This window comes from Camelus dromedarius, chromosome 9, assembly GCF_036321535.1.
Source record: "Camelus dromedarius isolate mCamDro1 chromosome 9, mCamDro1.pat, whole genome shotgun sequence".
Classification (NCBI taxonomy): domain Eukaryota; kingdom Metazoa; phylum Chordata; class Mammalia; order Artiodactyla; family Camelidae; genus Camelus; species Camelus dromedarius.
This window is the reverse complement of record NC_087444.1, coordinates 4131181-4153420: the sequence shown is the minus strand read 5'-3', so window position 1 is coordinate 4153420 and position 22240 is coordinate 4131181. Positions and strand designations below refer to the sequence as shown.

The 22240-nt window shown below is 46.6% G+C and overlaps 1 protein-coding gene and 1 long non-coding RNA gene across 2 annotated transcripts in view; one reads left to right on the top strand and one right to left on the bottom strand.

Annotated features, from left to right (window-relative positions):
- The window catches only part of SLC44A3 (solute carrier family 44 member 3), a 64437-nt gene extending 51041 nt beyond the window's left edge, over positions 1-13396 (bottom strand). The window contains 7 exon segments of the mRNA XM_031457641.2: positions 926-1050; positions 1544-1545; positions 2315-2402; positions 4098-4258; positions 9754-9847; positions 10770-10906; positions 13257-13396. Of these exon segments, the coding sequence (XP_031313501.2) occupies positions 926-1050; positions 1544-1545; positions 2315-2402; positions 4098-4258; positions 9754-9847; positions 10770-10906; positions 13257-13390 (741 nt within the window). The 5' untranslated portion in view covers positions 13391-13396.
- A 4560-nt stretch (positions 13397-17956) lies between these two features.
- LOC135322155 (uncharacterized) overlaps positions 17957-22240 on the top strand; it is a 36234-nt gene continuing 31950 nt past the window's right edge. Inside the window, exon 1 of the long non-coding RNA XR_010382519.1 lies at positions 17957-18064. This is a non-coding gene — a long non-coding RNA (uncharacterized LOC135322155). The remainder of the gene's footprint in view (positions 18065-22240) is intronic.

Here is a 22240-nt window from a genome sequence, read left to right as displayed (position 1 = left end):
TGCTCCCTGGGATGCCGTCTACGTGAAGGGCACAAACCTGACACTTCGCTAGAAAGGAGAAAACGGGGAGCCGGTGCCAAGTATGAGAAAAGGAAAGGTTTCCTTGGAGGAGAGAGCTGAGCTGGTGAGAGAGTCTGCATCTGCTGTAAGCCTTAACGGGCATCTGCAAAGCCCCGGCCGTCACTCCTCCCTAAGACAGCTGGTCAGCAACACACGAAAAGATGCTCACGGGTCACCTGAAACCAACTCCAGACCCTCTCCAGGGCCCAGCGACTCCAGGACTGCTACCAGCACCTGGATGAGTGACCTGGCTGATTTTCAGTTGCCAACCACCCTCGCTCAACAACCAGTATCTCCGGGCTTAGCATTCCGTGTTTGCCTGTTCTCAGCCAGGAGTTCACTGAGGAGACAGCAGGTTGTCTGAAAACCAAATTAACTGAGCGGCCAGTAGGTTTGGAAACAAAGGGCTCTCTGTGTTCAAGGGCAGCGGGAGCTGTCACACCCTCGGGAGAGCGGCAGCCACTGGCTTCTCCCCGAAACAGGAAGCAGGAGCTGCCGCGAGCTGCCGCGAGCTGCCTCCGTCTGCACGCTTCCTGTCCACCCCGCCGCTGCCCGGGGCCGGGGCGGGGGGTTCTGCTCAGTCAAGGAGGCCCCCTCAGCAAGGGTAACGAATGAACTCCGAGATGGCAGAAACGGCCTCCCAGGAAGACCTTTTTCTCATTTGTGGAAGGTTGCAGTGCATTCCTCTGTAGGCGCCTCCAGTCAAACACGGAGGCGCTAAATGCGCAGGTACCCTCGCTGCACTAATGTGTAAGCAGATTCCGAGGTGAAAGAAAAATCCTCGTTGCTTTTGGTTAAAATCCAACTATTTGGATTTCAGAGTTCTGGCTGGAGACTTGGCCAGCGCTGGAAGAGTGCTTCTTACTGTGATAACTGTAAATACAACGGCAAACCTCAGCAAACGCCTCATATTTTCCCTTTCTGGGTCCAGTTCTGTGCTGCGGTCATTGGTATGGTTGTAATACTGCCACCATAATGCCCTGCAGACAACTGGAAGGCAGAAGAGCAGTGGAACTCAGCACACACACCGTGAGGGAGACTCCGCTCCCCACACACCTCGGGGGCCCTGCTAGGCAGTGGGTCCTAAGTCCTCGGGGCTTGGCAGGCAATGGCCGACCCTCTGAAGGAGCTGGGCAGCACCAGGGCGGCCCACTGAGGCCCTGCCAGGCCCGGGGTGGCTGCCTGTCTTTGGGAGACACAGGGAGGTGACCCCCCTCCCAGAACACAGGTGCGTCCCGCCAGCTGGCCCACAGGTTGAGCTGGGTGTGAGCGGGGCGGGAACAGCATGGGCAGGATGGTGAGAGGAACAACATCAGGGTCCGAAGCGTAAAATTTCCAAATAGGCTCTGCGGGCGACCACCCCACTGTGAGCCTGGGTGTTGGCTTGGCACCTACAAAGCTGGGTGGCATTGCAAACGCTCTGGGTGTAGGCACTGAGTGCCACCTGCACCACAGCCACGGTTACTGTAGGGAGGCCACAGACATCTTTACTCGTCGTCGGTGGGACAGGGCATCCTCACGGGCCGTCACCCGTGAACTCCCGCGTGGGCACGCCAGGCACCTGTGAGCTGCGGGCTCAGAGCTGCTGAGGGCGGAGCTGGTTGTTCAGCAGATGAAAGATTACCGTCATGCCAAGGATTTCTTCATGTGGTCACACCAATAATTAAAAATTAAAATCTCCTGTGCCATGTGGAAAAGAGCTGCTGCGTTGGGCTTGCTGCCTGCCCCTGTGCTTTGGACCCTCTTCCCTGACAGCGTTTGGATGGACTCACGGTTCAGCAATGGAAAGGAAGACAGTGGGCACGGGACAGGGTCTCCAGGACCCTGCCCCAGCTGAGGGCCTGTATCTCTTTAGACTGGCCAGAGCCTCTGCATGACAATGACACCCATATGCCAATGGGTGACATGAAAGTTCAGAAAAAAAACCTTTAAAGGGCTTCCAGCAGGCTTGGGAATTGCCTTTTCACGGTACAGAAACCAGCACCACTCCACTGGCAGACTCACTGAGAGGTGACCTAGTGCAGAAGAGACCACAGACTGGGCATGAACTTGGCTATTCTCTGTGAGACAGAAGCAGATCCCATTGTCCTGTTGTCCTCTCTGGCCTGAGTCTCCTCATACGTAAAATGAGGGAATTGGATGAGAGACTCTCCAAGACCCCACGTAGCTGAAAAATGCCAGCTTCTAAGTTCTGTACTTAGTGGGAAGTCTTTAAATAATCAAGAAGAAATCAGTCAAGTAGAAATACTTCCACAACAATCCCCAAACAACAAATGCTTTGAAAATGCAAACCAGAACAGCAGTGATGAATCGGAAGATGAACATCGTGCCCAAAGATGAGACTGAAAAATTAAGCAAAACATACAAATTCTAACAACAACTAAGGCACGAGGGTGATGCTGGTGGGGCTGTAATGCCTAAACCCTTCACAAGAGTGAGGACTGAGGATTTTCTTTAATCTCTAAATATCTTAGACATTTGCCAAACGAAAATGACAAGACACATCCCAGGCCACTCTCTGAAGCATACATAAGCTCAGTCCGCTAGAGGAAGCCACCTCCTGAAAGTGCTCGCATTCTTCTTGAATTAAAATAAAATTCCTTAAAGCAGGTATTATTCCCAAATACCCTAAACTTTTTTTTTCTTTTAAGTTCAAATGAACCATTACATTTTTTTAAAAAATCAAACTTAACTCTTTTGATTCCATGCTGGGCTGGGTTTATAGAACGTTCTAACTCTGTGCTCTCAGATTTTCCCATTAAACATGAAAGATTAATGCCTTTAAAAACGAAAAATTTAAGATTTTAATTATATGATAAGCTATTTGTATAAAAACCTACATATTATGTTCCCATTTTAGGGTTTTAACCTTCTGAATTTATTCCAAGTATTGCAGTGAATTTATAAATACTATTTTACCTTCTTTCTAAATAAGAATTCAGGATTACCTACAGATGTTTTGGTGCACTGTCTGATTCTGTGCATGGGTTTGGAATCAGATGGGTCTGGGCTGAGTCCCTGCTCTGCCACCCCTACTAGATGTGGGGCCAGGCTAATCCTCAGGCCTATCTCAGCGTCCACTTCCTCACCTACAAGTGGCGATGGGGTTCTGATGGGGTTAATGAGTCAGGAGTAAGCACAATGCCTGGCGCATCTGGGCCATAAGAAGTCCGGTAGTTACATGATGGTGGAGGGTAAGCATCCCTAAGTGTTCAGGAATTAGGAGCCTTTGGGTAATGAAATTACGGAAAACTCAATTTGAAAACTGACAAAATTATGCTAATGGCCGATCAAAGACTTTTAACCACGAGGTTGGGAGGCAGCCACTGTAAATTACAGAGGGGTAAATAACAGGCCGTTACTATTGCCTACAGCAGCAGAGTATTAACTCGTTCAAAGAGAGGTCGGCTCTTACAGGGGCTCATAGAGCTGAAACAGCAAACGGGAGGTTAAACGGTCACAAGTGGGTAGGTGGGTGGCTGTCTGCCTCCAGAAAGGCTTGGAAAAGGCATGGTCCGGCTCAAGGGCTTGACCCGCCTACAGCCCAGCAGGCATGTCCTCGGAGGAGCTGGATACATCAGGCCAATGCCCCTGGTGCTATTCGCCGTGGGTGCACACACTTCCTCTCCTTGCTCACCAAGCAGCCTTCTGATCCAGCCTGCCTACGGGAAGAGGGCACACTGGCCCAAAGATATGCATTTCTGGTCCCTCAGACAGCTGTATTCTTCATGGCCAGTCCACAAATCTGCAATCTGCTTTGCACATCCATCCTTATGCAGAGCTGAGAAGCAGGTCCTGGACCATGGCCTCTATCCTAAGGCAACCCCCACCTAGTGAGGCCTCTTGGCAGAGCACCAGCTGGTCTTGCCCAGTCTTACTGTCTCTACCCTCAACTTGAACCTGAAACATTAAAGATACCTATAAAGAAAATATACAAAGTTTTATATTTAAGTCAAGAGGCTAATTTTCATTGTAAAACACACATAAGTGCTAGAAACTTTGGCAGAGTCATTGAAATAAAATTAACTGAAAATTACCTAGTATGAAGACACAGAAACGGATGATTGTGTCTCTTCCGAACATGATTCCACTTAGAATTCGATGGAGAGTGTCAACATCATTGATCAAAACAGATGCAAACAGGGAATAGCACTCAGGTGTCTGAGGGATGCATCGGTTAAACAAGGGGAAAGACTTGCTAAAAATAAAAGATAGAATAAGTGGCAAAGATGTTTATTTAATTACTCATCTTTAAAAAAAGATTTTTATTTAAAATTCTCGGCAACTAAGAAAGCATAAGATCTGCAGTAATACAAAGAGGGTCAGCATCCTGTTTGCAAAGTGCACCTTAGCGAGCCAGGCAACGTGCTTCTACGTGATGAGCTGATGCCTGGGTGGAAAACTGACTGTGGGGACCCACAGAAACCAGAAACCTACCACTGAGGAGTGACAGTTCTGACCCTCATGTTTTGGCTCTTCCCAGATACAGACTACCAACGGCAACACAAGAATCCTATTTCTTTAAGGCGCTGTTAGAGATACGGGCTGGCCCAATTAGGAGCTGCATTAATGAAACCACCAGCTTTATTTTCTCCTCTGGAATATGTATAAGGCTTGAGAGTTTTGTTATGAACACAGAGAGTGTTTAAGAAATGGGTAAATATCCAGAAAAAATGAAACCTGATTTGAAAAGATATGTGCACCCCAATATTCACAGTAGCACTATTTACAATAGCCAAGACATGGAAACAACCCAAATGTCCATCGCCCAGATGACTGGATAAAGATGTGGTATACACACACACACACACACAGACACAATGGAATATTACTCAGCCACAGAAAGAATGAAATATTGACATTTGCAGCAACATGGAGGGATCTAGAGAATATTATACTTAGTGAATAAGTCAGACAAAGACAAATACTATATGATATCCTTTATATGTGGAATCTAAAAATAATACAAATGAATCTATATACAAAACAGAAAGAGACTCACAGACAGAAAACAAACTTATGGTTACCAAAAGGGAGAGGGACGGGAAGAGGGACAAACTAGGACTATGGGATTAACAGATACAAACTACTATACACAAAATAGATAAGCAACCAGGATTTACTATATACCACAGGGAGTTATATTCAACATCTGGCAATAACCTATAATGTGACATAATCAGAAAAAATATCTGAATCACTATGCTGTACACGTGAAACTAACACAACACTGTAAATCAACTCTACTTCAGTAAAAGAGTGATGAACGCCTGTACATTCATGCCTGATCAATGCTGATGAATTACTCTCCTTGGGATCCTGCCTCAGCATCGTATGGAAGGGCCTGTATCCACTCTCTTGCCAGCAGTGTGTTATTGGACCTTTACATGCTGCCAGTCTACCAGGCGACAACATCAGGGACTTCAGTGGGACTTCCCCTCTCATGAGGGAGGTCTAGCTTCTCTCAGTATCTTTCAAACATCGTGCTTTTTCTTTGCAGCATCTGTTCATATTCCTATCTCATTTTTATATTGAGATACTGGTCTTTTAAAAGTTGGTAAGACCTTTTATAAATTAGAGATTAATCTTTTTTATACGAATTGTAACTGATTTACCTGTTAGTTTTGCTTCTAGTATTTCGTCATGCAGAAATGTTTGTGTTTCATATAGTCAAATTTATTGATTTTTTTTAATTTTATGTCTCCTGAGTTCTAAGTCATACTTAGGAGCCTTCCTTATTTCCAGGTAATAAAAGAATTCTCCCGTGGCTTCCACTACTTCCTGGTTTCACTTTGTAAGCTAAAATCTTTAATCCACCTGGAACTTACCCATATAAGCCACGAGGCATAACCCCACCTTCTCCCCAGCTGTGCCAACATCACTTGGTGAGTAGACCATCTTTCTTTGTCACTGATTTGAGATGCCATTTTTCAAAATCATGTACTAAGTTCTAGTAAGAATTTGGGTCTATTTCTGAGTTATCTGATACCGTTCATTGGTCTTTCTACATATGAACTAGTACCGCAGTATTTTAATGATTAAACTTTATGTTTTAAAACCTAGAAGGGCTGGTTTCCTTTCACAGTTTTTATTTTTCAAATTTTTCTTGGCCATTAAAATTCTTTTCTCTCCTTACAGACTTTCAAATCAGCTTATCTAGTTACTGAAAAAAATCCTGTTGTTATTTTTATTGTAATCATGATAAATCTATAGCTCAACTTAGACAGAAATACCATCCTAATAATGCAGGGGGAAGTAACGTCTTTATAATGCTGAGTCATACTATCAAGAACGCAGTCTGTCTTTCTATTTGTTCAAGCGTTCTTTGTACGTAAGAAACACATTAAAGTTTTCTTCCTGTGGTCCTTGTACATTCTTGTTCAATTTATTTCTAGGCACTTTTGTCTTTATGTACTTTTTCTTCCTGTGGTAAAAGGAGTCTTTTTAAAAAACATATGAATGTTACAGATTTCAGCACATTAACCTTGTTCCCTGCTACCCAAGTTTTCTTATCATTTGTAGTTTTTCAGTTCATTCTCTTACTACCTACAGAGGAGTAATTTTACCTCCTGCTTTCCAATTCTTAAACCTCTAATTTCTTTTTCTTTTCTATTACTAAATAGTCTTAACAACAAAAAACTTGAATTGCTTTGAAAGAAAATGTTTTCTGAACTTTCATGTAGTGTTTCTGAAAAATAAGATCAGATATAGATTTAATGTCATTTTATTTTTTTCCCCAAACACAATTCTCCATAAGACTTTAGTTTTGTCAACATGGTTTGTTAACTAGGGTGCTTTTTAGGCATTTAACTCCCCTGTGCTGGTAAAGAATGACCCATCTTAGCCCAGAGAGTGATGGAGACAGGCATGGAAAGCCTGGGTCACCCCTGGCAGGTGGATGACCAGCTAGCTGCCCACTGAGTACTTCATTAGCTGGGGCAGGGGATGCAAATACTGGCCACAGACCGCTGTTTCTTCCCCACTTCTGCTTTTCCTCTCCCCACGAGCAAAACCACCCAAGTTTTCAGGAAGTAATTTGGAGAGCTGATTGTATATTTAGATGACCCTATGGAATATGAAATGTGGAATTTAATCAAGCAAACAGTGCACTGACATGCATGGGGCACCTACGTGGGAGGCTAGAACTAGAATTTACTAGAAAGAAAAACCCAAGCTCTTTGGATTTTAAATACATGGGGGACTCAAAATACAATATTACATTGAACACCAAAAGGAAAAAGATATGCCTGCTTATTACCTTCTGCAGTATTTTTTCACTGCTCTTAGAAGCTCCCTCCTAGATGTACAGGCCTTGTGGGTATTCAGTCACTGCTAAAAGGCTATGTTATGCCTCACGTGATCCACCCAGAAAGAGGAAACAATCGGGTTAGTCAAAAAGAGGCATTTAGAAAATGTTCCTTGGCCCTATAGCCGCACTTCTCATGTTTTCAAAGCTTTTCACTCTTGGCACTGCTCTTCCATGATAAATATGATAATTTCCATCTTAAAACAAACACTTGCTTGTGTAGGAAAAGGAAATGGAGCTCTCAAGGCTATTTCTATCTCCCTAACTCCATCCAAGAAAAGCCAGTCAATCAGCAGTTTTGTCTCCACTTGAAAAGTTAGTATTGGAAAGGTCTGCACGTAAAGGGTGAAAGGTCTAAGGCGGCCGGAGAGGTGGAAAAGGCCCTAGGACGCGTGGTGCCGGACGACTCCCCCTGGCTTGATGTGAGCCTACAGAGGCCATCTGCCAAACAAAATAAAACCAGTGAAGCCTTGGCTGTTTGGGATTATAGAAATAAACGTGGACGCTGTTCAGGTTTGCTGGTGGTGCAACCTTAGCCTGCCCCTGCATCAGTCTTCTCAGCAGGAAAACAAAGATAAGCAGTATCTACAGCACAGAGGTTTTCTGAGGCCAGATAAATTAATCCTGCTAAGAGCTTAGAAAAGTATCTGGTGAGTTATCAGAGCTCAATAGATGTTTGCTATTATCATCACCAATATCAAGATACAGGCCTCCCATGGAATTACAGTCACCATCCCATTTTATATTAAGAGGAAAGTGTATCCAACTCTGGTTAAATTACAAACTTAAAAATTCAATTCCTTCTGTAGGCCCAGTTACAAATAGTATTCTTTAAAAAATCCTTCTCAAGAGACAAATGCTGCTTGACCTCACTTATATATAGAGTCTAAAATAGTTAATCTCATAGAAGAAAAGAACAGAATGGTGGCTGCAGGAGTAGGGTGAGGGAGAAATGGGGAGATGCTGGTCAAAGAGTATAAAGCTAAAACTTCTCTCCAAGTGTTAAATAGTTTTCTTTCAAGTTACTAAAACACTGTAGGATTTTTTTCTGGGTTTAGTTATGTTTCAGTGAGACATACTCATGACATGACAAAAATCAGAATTTTAAAAATATTATAGAAAAATGGCATGGTATTCTCTGGAAATAATTCTCTCCTCTCTCAATTACTTATAACACAAAATATTTATTTTAGAAAAGAAGGTCACAAGGATGGTTAACTATATTCTTCCTCCTATTCAGTTAAAATCTACTTTTATTTTTAGCACCTGCTCTCTCAGCATTTTTCAAGCTGCATTTGTAACCTGTTTGAAGATTATGAAATAAATTACTTTTTTAAAAAGTGAAATAGACTAGGAACTGTTAATGTGAATCACAAGCAGTGAGGGGAAATCTTGTTTTGTGAGACTCTGATTTCTGCTTCATACACCTAAGTGTGCATGAGAGTATGTGTATACTGGGGTTGTGATGTAATCAATTTCTTACTGTGAATCCCAATCACAAGTTTGATGAACACTGTACTAGGAGGCTGGCAGGATGCCTTGGTTCTACTTAAATTGTCATGATCTTGAAGGGATTTTGCACAGAGGTCTCATTCACTGCAAATATACTTACAATTTTCAAAAGAATGGTAATGGCAAAGTAAACCCAAGTCCTCCTTTAGCACATCTTAGCATCCTGATGTGGCAATGATTACTAACTGTATTTTTCCTCTTAGCCTTCTCAATGGCTCACAGGAAGCCATGTACCCTGGCAATGCGACCACTGCTTCACTGGTACAGCTTTATTTATAAGGGGGCTCCTCTGTGCAGCTCCTGCCCTAGTCGACGGGGATGAGTAAGACCCTGAAAGCAGTTCACTGAGCGGTGTTCTTGAGAAGCACCTGTTTTCTATTCTCATTGAGAAGAAAGATGTGGTAGCCACTTGGCCTAGACCACCGAGGACTGTTTCTTACAGAGAAATCTAGAACAAAAAAACCTAACAAGGTCTGGTTGCAATAAAAAAGCAAAAGTAAACAATTTCTACTTTGTAATAAGTAATGGGAGTGGAAAAAACACACACCAACTACTTTACAAAACCATTTACCTGGTAATAATTCACATATTTTTGCCAGCTCAAAGGGTGTCATTTGAAGACTACGCATAGTTTTACTGTTTGTTGTTTTTTTCTCCTTCATTAGCCTGGTTCCTAACCCAGCGTCCTAAGCCAACATGTATATTGCAGAGAGTCCCTCCTTGTTTATCCCTGGCCTTCTGTAAACTGCGAGCTCCTGCAGGCAGGGCTCTACTGGGTAGCCTCTTTGTGCTGCTTCCCACAGAACCCAGAAGACTCCCACCAAGTTCCCAGGACCTTCTGTTAACGGTTAAGGAACGTGTTCAGAAGCTTTCACCTTGGAGGAACTGGTAGCCTGGGGCACAGCAAGTCTGCATTTGGATTCTGGGTGTAGTGGAAGGAATTTAAACTATAAACACACAGGAAGGACCCTGGAAGCAGAAGACACACAGACTGTACCATCTTCCTGCAGGAAAGCCAGTAAGGAAACCATAGTCATTTGACCAAAATGGGAAAAGAAAAATAGAATAAATCACTTGGATTTAGAAAACAGGTCTCTGGATGACCTAGAGACAGAACGAATAAGCATCGGAACCCAGATCGACTCAGGTCCTTTCTTCCTTAGTCTCTCTCCAGAACGCCACACCCCAAACCGAAAGTTACATAATTGGTGCTAAAATGATCTCAAGCCGATTCATTACATAGGCTTGGTATTTTTAACCCTGTCTTGTAAATAATTATTAAAAATCTGGCACACCATCTCACAGGCAGATGAAATTTGCCTTGGGTTGCCTCAAATTTCTTTTACTTTTCTTGCTTGTTTAATCTTTACAACAGAAATCAGAAAAGCAGGCTGAGAGCAAGGCACGCCAGCTACACAAATGCTTCTGGAACAACTTGTAACTATCCGACCGGTCAGTGAAAGTACCCCCGGCCCAAACAACTTAATGAAAGAACAAACTTGTTGGCAATTCAACCCAAAGCCTGTGGGCGCCTGTGTAGGGCTGGGTGCGCCTTGCCAGGCACCCTGCCCTCCCTCTGACCTGCCTCGGGGCCGTTGGGCTCTGCTGTCTGCCCTGCGCTCGGCAGACCGGTCCCTGGCGGGGAGCAGAGAACAGCTAGGGTTTCAGATGAATTCCAGATAAGCCTTTATGAAACTGAACAAGCTCAGGAGAAAATGCTGATGGTTTTTTCCACATGAGAAGAGGCACCCACGAGGAAGGACAATCTCCAGCTTGGCAGAGGAAGCAGCCTCAGGGCAAGTTCCCTCATCTCAGTGTGCACAGGCTAGCCCGCCATGGTCCCCTGTTGCAGGGGGAAGGGTGACCCCATCCCCAAATACCAGGTACCCACCACTGGTATTTGCAAAGGGCTGGACCTCTTCCAGGGTATGGAGCTGCTCCTCAGGACAGCTGGACACGCAGAGAACGGTGGAACCGAGCCTCGCATCCTTGACTTCCAGGTTGCAGGAATTCATAAAAAACACGTGTCTGGGAGACAGATGAAACAGAAGGAGGTCATAGAGCATTTCCTGTCATTAAATTTAACTGTGGGCCTTAAAAAAAAAACCCACTTGTTATCAAATGTGAGAATAATTAAGGCAAACATTCAAAATCGAAAGCTTGTGCATAATTTAACATGTATTATACCTGCCTGGGGCCATCTATGGAGTTGTGCAGCTTGGCAACCATATTCAAACGTTAACAAAACTCCCCTTTTCCAGATTCAGCATTTTCTGGGGTGTTGATAACACTAGAGCTCTCTGAGGGGCCACCGAGGAAGGGAAGGGACTGATTAAACTGTCCATCGACTGCTAGGTGAGGCCGCTGCAGGAACCACTCGAGGAAACCCCAGAAGCATGTTTACACCAGAGTGTTCAACTATACTTCAGAAAATAGCCGAACCCAGGGAGGTGACAAGTGGAGGGGAGGAGGCTGAGGCTATGAGTTAAAGGCTCACCCCTCCCCCGCCTCCCAGTTAGAGCCAGGAAGCTCACGAGACCTCTCCTGCTGCAGCTGCCCACCACTGGGCAGATGGGGCACAAGAACAAAACCGTTTGTTGCCATTAACGGGGTCACATGTGGGGCTGGCAGTGGCAACTCACAAACCTGCACCCTGCACTCATCCAGGCTGCTGCGATCAGAGGAATGCCAGACCACAAGCCCTGTGGCCAGTCCTCCAAAGGAGGGACCAGAGAAGGGGGTCCCGGAAGCTTCTTTTCCCTCCAACTGGGGTTGGGAGAAAGGGGGTGGTATAACAGGAGATGAGGGAACAGATTTCCCTGGTGTGTGATAAATACACACCTCATTCCATTTATTTTATTTAGATTTCTAAAAATTGTAGTAAAATACACATAAAATTTCACCATCGTGACGATTTTAAGTGTACAATGCACACTGTTGTGCTGCCGTCGCCACCATCCACCCACAGAACGCTTCATCTTGCAAACCTGAAGCTCTGCACCCATTTATAATGACTCACCACCTCCTCAAGCCCCTTGGCCTGGCAAACAATATTCAATATTCTGTCTCTATGAATTTGACCATTCTAGGTGTCCACCTCATGTAAGTGGAATCATAAAACATTTTTCTTTTTGTGACTGGCAGCTTTCACTTAGTATAATATCCTTGAGATTCCTCTGTGCTGTAGCAGGTGTCAGAATTTCCTTCCTTTTTAAGGCTGAACAAAATCCCGTTACATGTACACACGTTTTGTTTATCCACCCATCTGCTGTCGGGCTTTTGGCTGTTCCTACCTTTCGGCTATTAAGGATAATAAAATACATCCTTTTCACTTCAAAGAGGATGACTATTTCCTACCTTGGCACTTCCCAGACAGGAGCACAGGCGCCTCAGGGCAGCCCCGCCCTCCTCCTGTCTTCTCTGTGAGTGACAGGGGGAAATGCCCCCGGGGATCCACGTCCAGCAATGCAAAGCCCCCTCCTTGGGAGCAGCACTCAGAGGCAGAGGCCTGGGCTGAGATTTGGTGACTCCAAACTTAGGCTCAGGAACTACTTAGGCCCTTAAGATTGTTCTCCCAGGAGCTGCTTTTGGTCATCAAGTCTCGATATTATGACAATGTCTCAGTCTTAGAGAATCACGGCCAGGGATTTCTCCCCCCTCGGGGCAGTTGTCTCTTCTCTGTCCTTTCTGTTCCTGTGTTGGAGCTGGAGGGGAAAGTGCGACACCACAGTGCCATAGTAGAGACTGTAGGTTGGGGAGGGAGTGGGACGCAGGTCCTCAGCATTCCCAGGTGGATTCAGGTATTTCCACACAGAAAAAAATACTGTGAATGGTGTACAACTGGAATATGATTCTGATACATTATGAATAACAGGAATAACTGACATTTATTAGGCCTCAGCTCATGCAGGGTCTCAGTGAATCCTTAAAACAATCTTGTGAGGTGAGTATAAAAACCAGTTTAAAGCTCAGCTCAGAGAGGTTAAGTACTCTGCTCAAGGTCACACAGCTGAAAAGTAGCAGAGGCTGAATTTGAACTTAGGACTGGCTGATTCTAAAACCTGTGTCCTTACTACCTCACACGCCTCCCTTTTTCTGAGATGGGCTGATAGGGTTTTGAATGGGAGAACAGTTTCCAGCTTCAAAATGACCAATTTATGCAAAGTTTTTTTGGGGGGTGGGGGGTTAGGGGAGGTAATTAGATTTATTTATTTGTTATTTTATTTTGTTTTTTTAATGGAGATACTGGAGATTGAACCCAGGACCTTATGACCTTATGCGTGCTAAGCACGCTCTACCATTGAGCTATACTGTCCCCCCCATACAAAGTTTTGAAATCGAGCCCCTATACAGGTCGGGACCTTACTTGAACACTTACTTTTTTAGGGTCATGTCCTGCCCTGAAAGGGGGGCCCCCTCCACTGGGGAGTTCTTCTTGCCACACACGTTGCCAAAGCTGTCGTAGCCGAACAGGAGTCTGCCCGTGGCTCCAGCCGCCACCAGGTAGCCCATGATGAACACCTGGAAAAACCCAAGTCACACCTGAGAGCCTGGCCAAAGGGCTGAAAACCCGCCCCCACATCCCTGAATGCTGATATAAAACAGAATGTCCCCGGCATCGCTGCCCTTCGCTCCTGCACAGCGAGTCAGCTGCTCCGCTTGGTTCGGGTGCGGCTTCTCCAGCACTTGTTCTCACGGGTCAGGGAGGAAGAACTTTCTAAAACACAAAGCAGATTCCTCCCCATCTCTCACCTCTTGATGCTTCTCACCTGCTTTTCCAAGAGTCTGCCATTTTTCTTTCTTGGCCTTGTTCACTAGGACAGCTCAATTTTTTTCCCCTTGAGGGTCTCATTTTATCTAAGGGCACCAGACTTCGCTTCTTTCCCTGAGATTCTGTCCATCCATCCAACCCTTCCTCCCTTCTGTCTCTTCCACCTCCCTCTCCTCATTCTACTCCCCCCCTTTTCTTTTTGTCTTGTGAGACAGAGTTTAGCAGGGTAGAGGCAACGCAGTTGATATATATCAAAATACTGACCCTAACAAGTGAGAAAACGGTGTTTGGGAGTAAGTGCTCAAAATATGTAACATAAAGAATCTCAGGAATTCTGCTGGACAAAAACATCTTGCAATTTATAGTCACTTTGGTCCAATCCCATAATGAATGTGGGGTATTTGAAATTTCAGCTCGAATGACTGTTCCAATAATATGAATTGAGGGGCTGTCTACTCAGACTGAGTCTGTATCTGCCCATTACACAAACTCAGCGTTGTTACGTTTCCCAATCTACAACTCGGAGGACACTGAATACTTGGTACCAACCACGATCGTTCCAGGAGGGGGACGTAGCACACCACTCAACATAGCATTGGCACCACATGTTCCAAAGGGACATTGCCCCAAAGTCAAAAATGTTTCACATATTCTACATTCATGACCAATTTAGGAATCAAAGTAACAGTCTCTAAGGTGCCTCGTGTGTGCCAGAGAGGGATGTAGAAGTAAACCAAACCGAGCACTTGCCCCCAAGGAACTCAGCCTAGAAGACGGGCAGGACTCAGGGCTTATAAACTGCTGCACTCCTGGGGAAGGAGGCTCTCTGTCCCTCCTAGCCTGCCAGCTCTTCCTCATTTCGAGGTCAGACTCCAGGATGAGTGGGTCACCTTTGCTGGTGCACGGAGCCCTCCCCCTTTACTTACAGGCTGAGTGTGGGTGTGACTGCGTGCCCCTGTGGCTGGCATGGTAGGCTGACCCAGCCTCTGGTTGCTCCCCTCCTGGCCTTCCTTTTGGAGCATGGTTAGATCCTGATTGGTTTTGGACTTAGAGGGAAGAAAGGGGTCCTGGGCTTCTGCCCAGCTCACCAGAGATCTAATAATGAAATGACAGTTTCCATTTATCAGCATTCTTTATGTTAATATCTCCGTTGAGAAGCTTGTGGGGAGGAGTGGAAGGTGTTTTTTTTTGGTGGGGAAAGGTGAGGGGAGCAGATTTGGGTAATCCTGAGTCCCTGCCACACTAAAACTCCCTTAATCCATCAACATTTTTGTTCCAACTTCAAACACACAATTGTGATTCCAAACAGTAGGTGTGTGTTGTAGTTATGGTGGGGCTACCAAGGTCACTGTCCACTGTACTGGGGGAGATCTGGGAAATGGAGTCTCGAAAGATGAGTAGGAAAAGGCAAGGTGGGAGAGGACACTGAGGAGGAAGTAGAGACAGACATGGTCCAGAATTTGAGCTGCTCTGTTCTGTATCTTATGCACACATAAAGAAAGGCTGGCACTCTTTCTGTTTGCAGTAGACTGTCCCTGCTTGTACTTCTGGCCCCTCACCCCAAATCTCCTTTGTCCAGCCCTAACTCAGGGCAGTACCATCAATAATCCCATTCAGCACGTGCCTTGTCACTGGTCAGGAAGTAACAAGAAAGACCAGAAAGCCGAACAGAAGAGGGAGGAAAAAAAAAAAAAAAAACACCACTCCTTGCTCTTTTCAATGTCTGTGGTTAAAAAAATGTTGCAAAAGATAATAAAAGCCAGCCGGCTAAGGAAGGACTCTCATTATTTAGATTTAATATAGTAAAGATATCGTGGGAAGATTGAAGCCTTCAGATTTATTTTGAAAATGACATGTAACTTTAAAGCAGCTTCCAGCTCTGTGCCACCTCTCAGACGGTTCTTAATGCTTCAGGCTGTGGTGGGCCACTACAAATCCTTTCCCCAGACCCCCAGACAGCTGCAGGCTCAGTAGTGATGCACTAGGCTTGAATTGTGGAGGGGTTAGGGAAGATCATTAAATAACATTAACAGCCAGAGTTCAGAGATGCCAGGCGCTGGCAGGACAGCTGGTCCCTGCACTTATACAACAGCAGACCTGGAGAGAAGCACCAGCGTCTGGCGGGACATTTAGGGGGAGGGGCTGCAGGTACAGTTTCTCCCAGCTCTGAGAGGAGAGCTCTGAGGGTCATGGCAGAGGCTACACAGAACACTGGCTTACGCCTTTAAAAGTCAACCAGTGAATTAATGCCCCTCTTACCTGGAAAGAGGAGCAAGCATATTTTAAGGTTTATTCAAAATTAATTCTTTTCAACAGAGGTAATCACGTGGCGAATTATTGTCAGGCTTTATAAATTAATCATTCACCACGCAGCAAACAGTATGCCTCACTCTGGAGTGGATGATTTCATGAACATTTTGTAGTTGAGTGAGCGTTTTTCTGCTGTTACCTACAACTCTAAAACACATTATGAAAGCATCAAGATTCAACTTCTGAGACTCTCCCAGGACTAATACTGTTAGGTAGGTAGATACGCGGGGGCACCGAGCAGACAGGTGGAGGAGAGGGAGGATGGTCTGGAAGATGACGTTATGCCCGCCTCCAGCATAAAGGGACTTGACTTCTAACCGATGCCAGCAAGAAACCGGCTAGAACCCGACAGCCACGACTGCGCAGTAGCAGAACGGACTTAACACGACACGACCCAATGCTCATTGTATAAGTAGCACTGCAGTTTAGCCCCCCCCCCCCACCGGTTTTTCTGTGTACATCACGGGTAAGGACATTAGCAAAGGGGCCAGACAGGACGAAGCACTCCAGGAACAAGGGCCGTCAATCAGAAGACCGCCCCTAAGCCAGGGTACGAGAGAAAGGGAAGACAAAACCCACCGCTCTTCCTCCCTTGGGTCAGCCCACCTCCCATTCTGGGAGGTGCACTTTTCCTTTCCTAAATACATCTTTTTAAACCTTTCGCTATACAATACACCATCTCCCGACAGTAACCTTATCTTTCCGGCATGACAAAAACTGGGGTAACAATATGACACAGTCTGATGGGGTCTACCAGCAATCTGACACAGCTAGCAACTAGAGTGGGGAAAGAAGTCCCCTTACCTATCAGACTGGAGGGTTTATAGAAAAGGCCTGTTTACCTATTAGCTGCTAAACACAACATGCCAGAAGTGTGTTACACTTAGCTAAAGTAAGGAATTTATTTATAGGTTTACTCCGGATTTCCCTTTGTCAGGGGAACATTTTATCTGGGGGGCTAGGGTGAGATGGTAAAAGATCTGGAATAATAAGTGACCACGCATTGGGCCATTAAGTGACAATCCCACTGGGAACGGTGATTCTATTTAGCAAGTCTGGAATGTTGAGTGATGCCTGACAGGGATTTCCCAGGACTGCTGTTTGCGGTGCTGGGAGATGTCTCTCACTGCAGCACGGACTTGAACCTGGTGCCACCTGAAGAGACACAGAGACACAGAGACACAGAGAGACAGACAGACAGACAGACAGACACACACACACACACACACACACACACACGCCGTGTCTGTGCATTTCCTGCGAAGCTGAGGTCGCCACTCTCTTGGCCTGGGGGTTCCCTCTGCAGAAGTTTTCCGGAAAAGGAAGAGTTCTGAGGAAAAGGGCCTAATCATATTGGTCCCAACCTGGAAAATGAACCCAAACTTACTCCAAGACAGCTCAGAGTAACCCTTTTTTCTTTTTTCTTTTTCAACGTGTCGGCCTGAAGCTTTCATGGAGCCTGTGAAACACCTGCCCAGTTCAGGACGGAGGTGAGGTCCCCGGTGGCCAAGTCCTTACCTGGAGGTGCACCTCGAGGCGCCCCAGGTCGCTGCTCGCCGGCCAGCCTCTCCCGCGCCTCCACGCCAGCACCTGAGTGGAGTCCGAGGGCCTCCTGGCCAGGTGTCCCCGGGACGCGGCGGCGGGGACGGCCCGGCGGGCGGGTGCGTGGAGGGCCCTCTCCCCGGGCCAGGTGCGGGGCTTACCAGGCGCTCGGCGCGCAGGCACTGCATCCTGCGCCCCGCGGCGGAGGCCGAGCACGGGGAGCCCGAACAGCCCCCGCGGCCAAGCGGCGGGCAGGGGCGCAGCGCCGCCTCGCGGCCGCCTCCGAGCGCCACGGACTTGGCCCCGCGCGCGCGCCCGGGCCGCCCGGGTCAGCCGGCGGTCAGCACGCGTCCCACCCGGCTCCGAAGAAGGGGCCCGGGACGCCTCCGCTCCCGCGCGGCGCGGCTCCCCGGGTGCCCGCCCCGCCGGGTCCCTGTCCCTGGGCGCGTCCTCCCTGCAGCCTAATTAGCAGGCGGCGCCTGCGGGGAGCAGGAAGCAGACGTCTGAGCCAGCCCTTCCCGAGCGGGGGAGAGTGGAGGGCTGATGCGGCGCACAGCTAGCAGGTGAGTGCCCTCGCCTGCGCCGAGTTCTGTTCTGACCGCCTTATGAGCATTACTAACCGACAAGGCAGAACCACATTTATCCCCAGTCCACAGACGAGGGAGGCTGAGGCACGGACAGCAGGGATGTAACTTGCTGGGGACACACAGCCCGCGAACGGCAGAGCTGGGAGTCGAACGGCACCCTCAAGGGGGCGCTGTCAAGTGGTCCCCGCAGGCGCGGCGTGGCTCTTCCTACCAGGGGGCTGCTGGCTCTCTCCCACACGGCTTGTCCTGGAGAAACCAAAGCAGCTGGAGGAACAGCGGGTTCCAGAAAGTAAAACAAGAATAAAAACCCTGGGGGGCCTGAAGGCGGCTTTGATCCGTGAGCACGCAGGCGGTGGGTGGCGGGAGGAGACGCCGAGAAGTTCGAGAAGTTCGATGGGTGGGAGGGTTTCAGGTTCCGCTCCCCCTCCCTCCCACGTTTTCCTGGAACAGTCATTGTCCAGCTTCTCCACTGAAATGGTAGCAACCACAGAAGCCACACTGACTGGGGGAGTCCGCCAGGCAAGAGCGGACCAGCACAAACATGCTGTTGAGTGAGAAATGAAGCAACTGAAGCTGGACCCCGGACCTCCTTTCACTTGCTACGCTTCCCCATCCGCACCCGCAGGGCTGCTAGGTTAGTGTCTTTTCAGCACTGCCTCTCCCTGAGGGTAGAAACCTGGCCGAGGAGTGATCTGGGGTAGTGCCAGAGAACGGGAGGGACCGACAATGGTTCTCTGGTGCCTGAGACTTCAGTTCTGGGCTCATCACTGCCCCCGGCCCGCCCCCCAACTCACTGGGCCTGCTGGATGCATAGTCGCCAGTGTCTGAAACCAAGGGAACCAGACTTCCCAAACCAAATGACTAGACCTTTGAGGAGCACAACTACTTTAAAAAGACCACAGCTGAGCCATGTATAGTGCCTGACACTGAAGGATTAGAACTGATGGACCAAAATTTTAGATAAGCTTGGTAAATACATATAAAGAGGTGAGGGATGACAAAAGCAATATAAATCAAGAAGAAATATCATGAAACTAAAACGGATAGAAATATTAAACATAAAAATATAATAATTGGTATGAATATTCATTGATGCTATTTATAACACAGGGTGCATAGTGGAATAGACGCAGCAGAAGAGGAATCGGTGATGGGAAGCGTAGCGTCAGCAACTCTCCAGAGGCAGCAGGAAAAGGTTAAGAAAATAAGGCAGCTTACTTTAAAATTTTCTAATTAATATTGAGGGTAGAGCTGCAAGAGAAAGGAGGTGATGGGGAAGGGTATGTAGCTCAGTGGTAGAGTACATGTTAAGCACACATAAGTTCCTGAGTTCAATCCCCAGTACCTCCATTAAAAAAATAAATAATATTTCAATTAAAAATAATATAATAAATAAACCTAATTATCTCCTCCCTGAAACCAAACCAAAAAAAAAAAAAAAAAGGATGTGATATAAAAATGGAGAGGAGGAAGTATCTGAAGACATAATGGAGATAAATTCCAAGGCTGAAAGAAGGAAATAAACCTCAGATTTAAAGGGCAAGTCTCAAGCCAAATACATATATTTCAAATATCTTCATTGTTTTCTTTAGGAATTTCCTTAAATTTCATTTATTGGAGCAATAGACTGACTACTCAATGAGTTCCCATCAGAATAAGCAGCTCTTCCTCAGAAGCACAGAGCAGTCAGATGGGTTATCACATGACTGTGCCCTTCAAGGCTCACTTCAAGCCTGCTCCTTGCTGTGTCCCCCAATCCTCAACTATTAAGGGACAAGCCCACCCAATGTAATCAGCCACCTGCATTGAAAGACCCCCATCTTACACCAGATCCTAAAAATCCTGTAAATACCCCATCCTTGAAATATATCAAACATGTATATATTCATAAATTTACAATAATACTAAATAAAAGTAAAGCCTCACTGATTACCTTTAGAAGATTCTGGGGGCAAACTTACTATTCCAAGAAATAATAAACAAAGAGAAAGAATGAAGCGCGTATCCACCTCTCCTTCCTGAACCACACTTCAGGGCAATCACGTAACTGAGGGAGGAGCTTTCTCTTTATGGACGTATTTTGACTTTTAAGTGCAGAAGGAACAATAGAATTTAGGGTCTCAGTTGCCCCAACATCACAAAAAAGGGACAATCAGATATCAGCCCCCACCCCCCCAGTGAAGAACACACAAGCACCTGTGAAAGAGTTGTGCCAGGAAAGTCCACGTGCCCCTGTCAATTTATAAGAAGTACAGGCAATGGAGGAACAAGTCGAATGACACCACAGGGACGCCATCAGCAAAACCGAGGATGGGAATGTCTTCAGACTCACAGCCTAGAGTTTTAACATCATCACAACAGCAGCAGCAAAAAGATAAGATAAAAAAGTACAGGGAGGGGAAGAGGGGAAACCTATAAGTTAAAAGAGACTTGGGAGGTATTTTTGTTACTGGGAAAAGGGGAATAAGAATTACCTTGGTTCTTAGTCACCCAAAAAAAGATTTTTGATGAGAGACAGAAAGCGTGATATAAGGAAGATTTTTATTAGTGAAGTAAAAAAACCTAGTGAAAGAGAGCACACTCCCGAGACTCGGGAGCCGGCTAATCCCAGAGAGGAGAAGTGGCGCCGCCCCTTTGTCTTTCCAGCTTTTTTATCCTGGTTTCATAATTGATTGATTAACTAATTGATTGATTGACAACTCAGGTTCCCTGCGCTCTGGTTGATTGAGAGCTCAGGTTCCTTGTGTTCTGGTTTGTTCCTTTCCCCTTCCTCTCCCCCTGCCCAGTGCTCATTTCTATCTAAACTACCTAACATTTTAACTAATGACAATATATGGATATTATTTAGATACAGATGAAGAGAACTGGAAAAATGAAGAACATTCAGGAAATGTGACTATCAGGAAATGTGAATCCTGAGTGGATATTTGATCATTTTAAGTAATTTTAAGTAATTTCCATGAAAGAACTTGTAAGAAATTGAGTGATTTCTACTAAGGGGAATCTGATGATGTCGTTGGGATTAAGTTTAAAAAGGGGAGTCCTTATCTTTTAGATTTACATATTGCAACTTTTACGAAATGATATGCTGCCTGGAATTTGCTTTAAATCTTCAGGGCAAAGGCAGGGGGTGGGGTTGTGGGGGAAACAAGATCGGCCACCAACTGACACTTGCTGAAGTTGGGGGAAGTCTACATGGGGCCTCATTCAATTATTTTCTCTGCTTTTGTATGTTACACGCATGCCCATGGAGAAAGCAACGCCTGCGCCTCCCCCGCCTCCCCCTGGGGGAGCTCTCACACGTGCAGTACGCACACACTCTTATTCGATACACTTGCCTTCTCTCCTTTTTCACTCCCTGTGTCCTCAGCCTGAGGCTCCGCTGACCCCATCCATTCCTCAGGAGCAACACTCCCTGCTGGGCCCTAGGATGGTTGTCTCCAGACCTATTATCATAGCCGGGGGGCCACGCTCTCAGGGCTTCCCTCCCCGAAGTGTCCTGTTCCATCTCATCCGGGCCCTGGTGCTTCTGCAGCACTTGGGCCGTAACATTGTCTCCCCTTCTTCCCCTCCCTCACCCCATCTCTTCTGCCCCTCGAGCCCTAGTTTCCTCACGATTCGCTGGTCTTTCCTGATGTTCTAATCCGTATCTCCTCCCAAGGCTTTGGTACTTTCCTTAGCTCCTAGCTGCTCTCCACAGATGCGAGACTTGCTCCTGTCCCAGTCCAGCCGGAGATGCCACTGGAACTACTCAAGCTGCCTGCTTTGCTTTCAAGTGTCTGACCACTACGGTTTGGGTCAGTCCTCCCAGGTGCAGACCAAAGCTTGAGCTCAGCTTCAGCCGGTGTGTCTTGTTGATGTTGTGCTTTGGGGCCAGCACCTGAGAAAGGTCTGGTTTCCCACCCTCCGTTCCACTTTTCTCAGACTGCCTTCCCCTCCTCGCCAGCTCCTGTGGCTGAGTTGCCAGCGTGCTTTGAACCATAGCCTGACACCCTCTAGTTAAGCTACTGTGATGTTGGACTGTGATAAAGCAACTTCTCTGCCAGGAATTAGGGCTCACCTTCGAGAGTCAATCAGTGGAGGCCCCAGAGGGGCCAGGGCTGTGAGCTCAGGCCTGCCAGAAGTGCGAGGGATGGTCTTGGGTTCAAACTT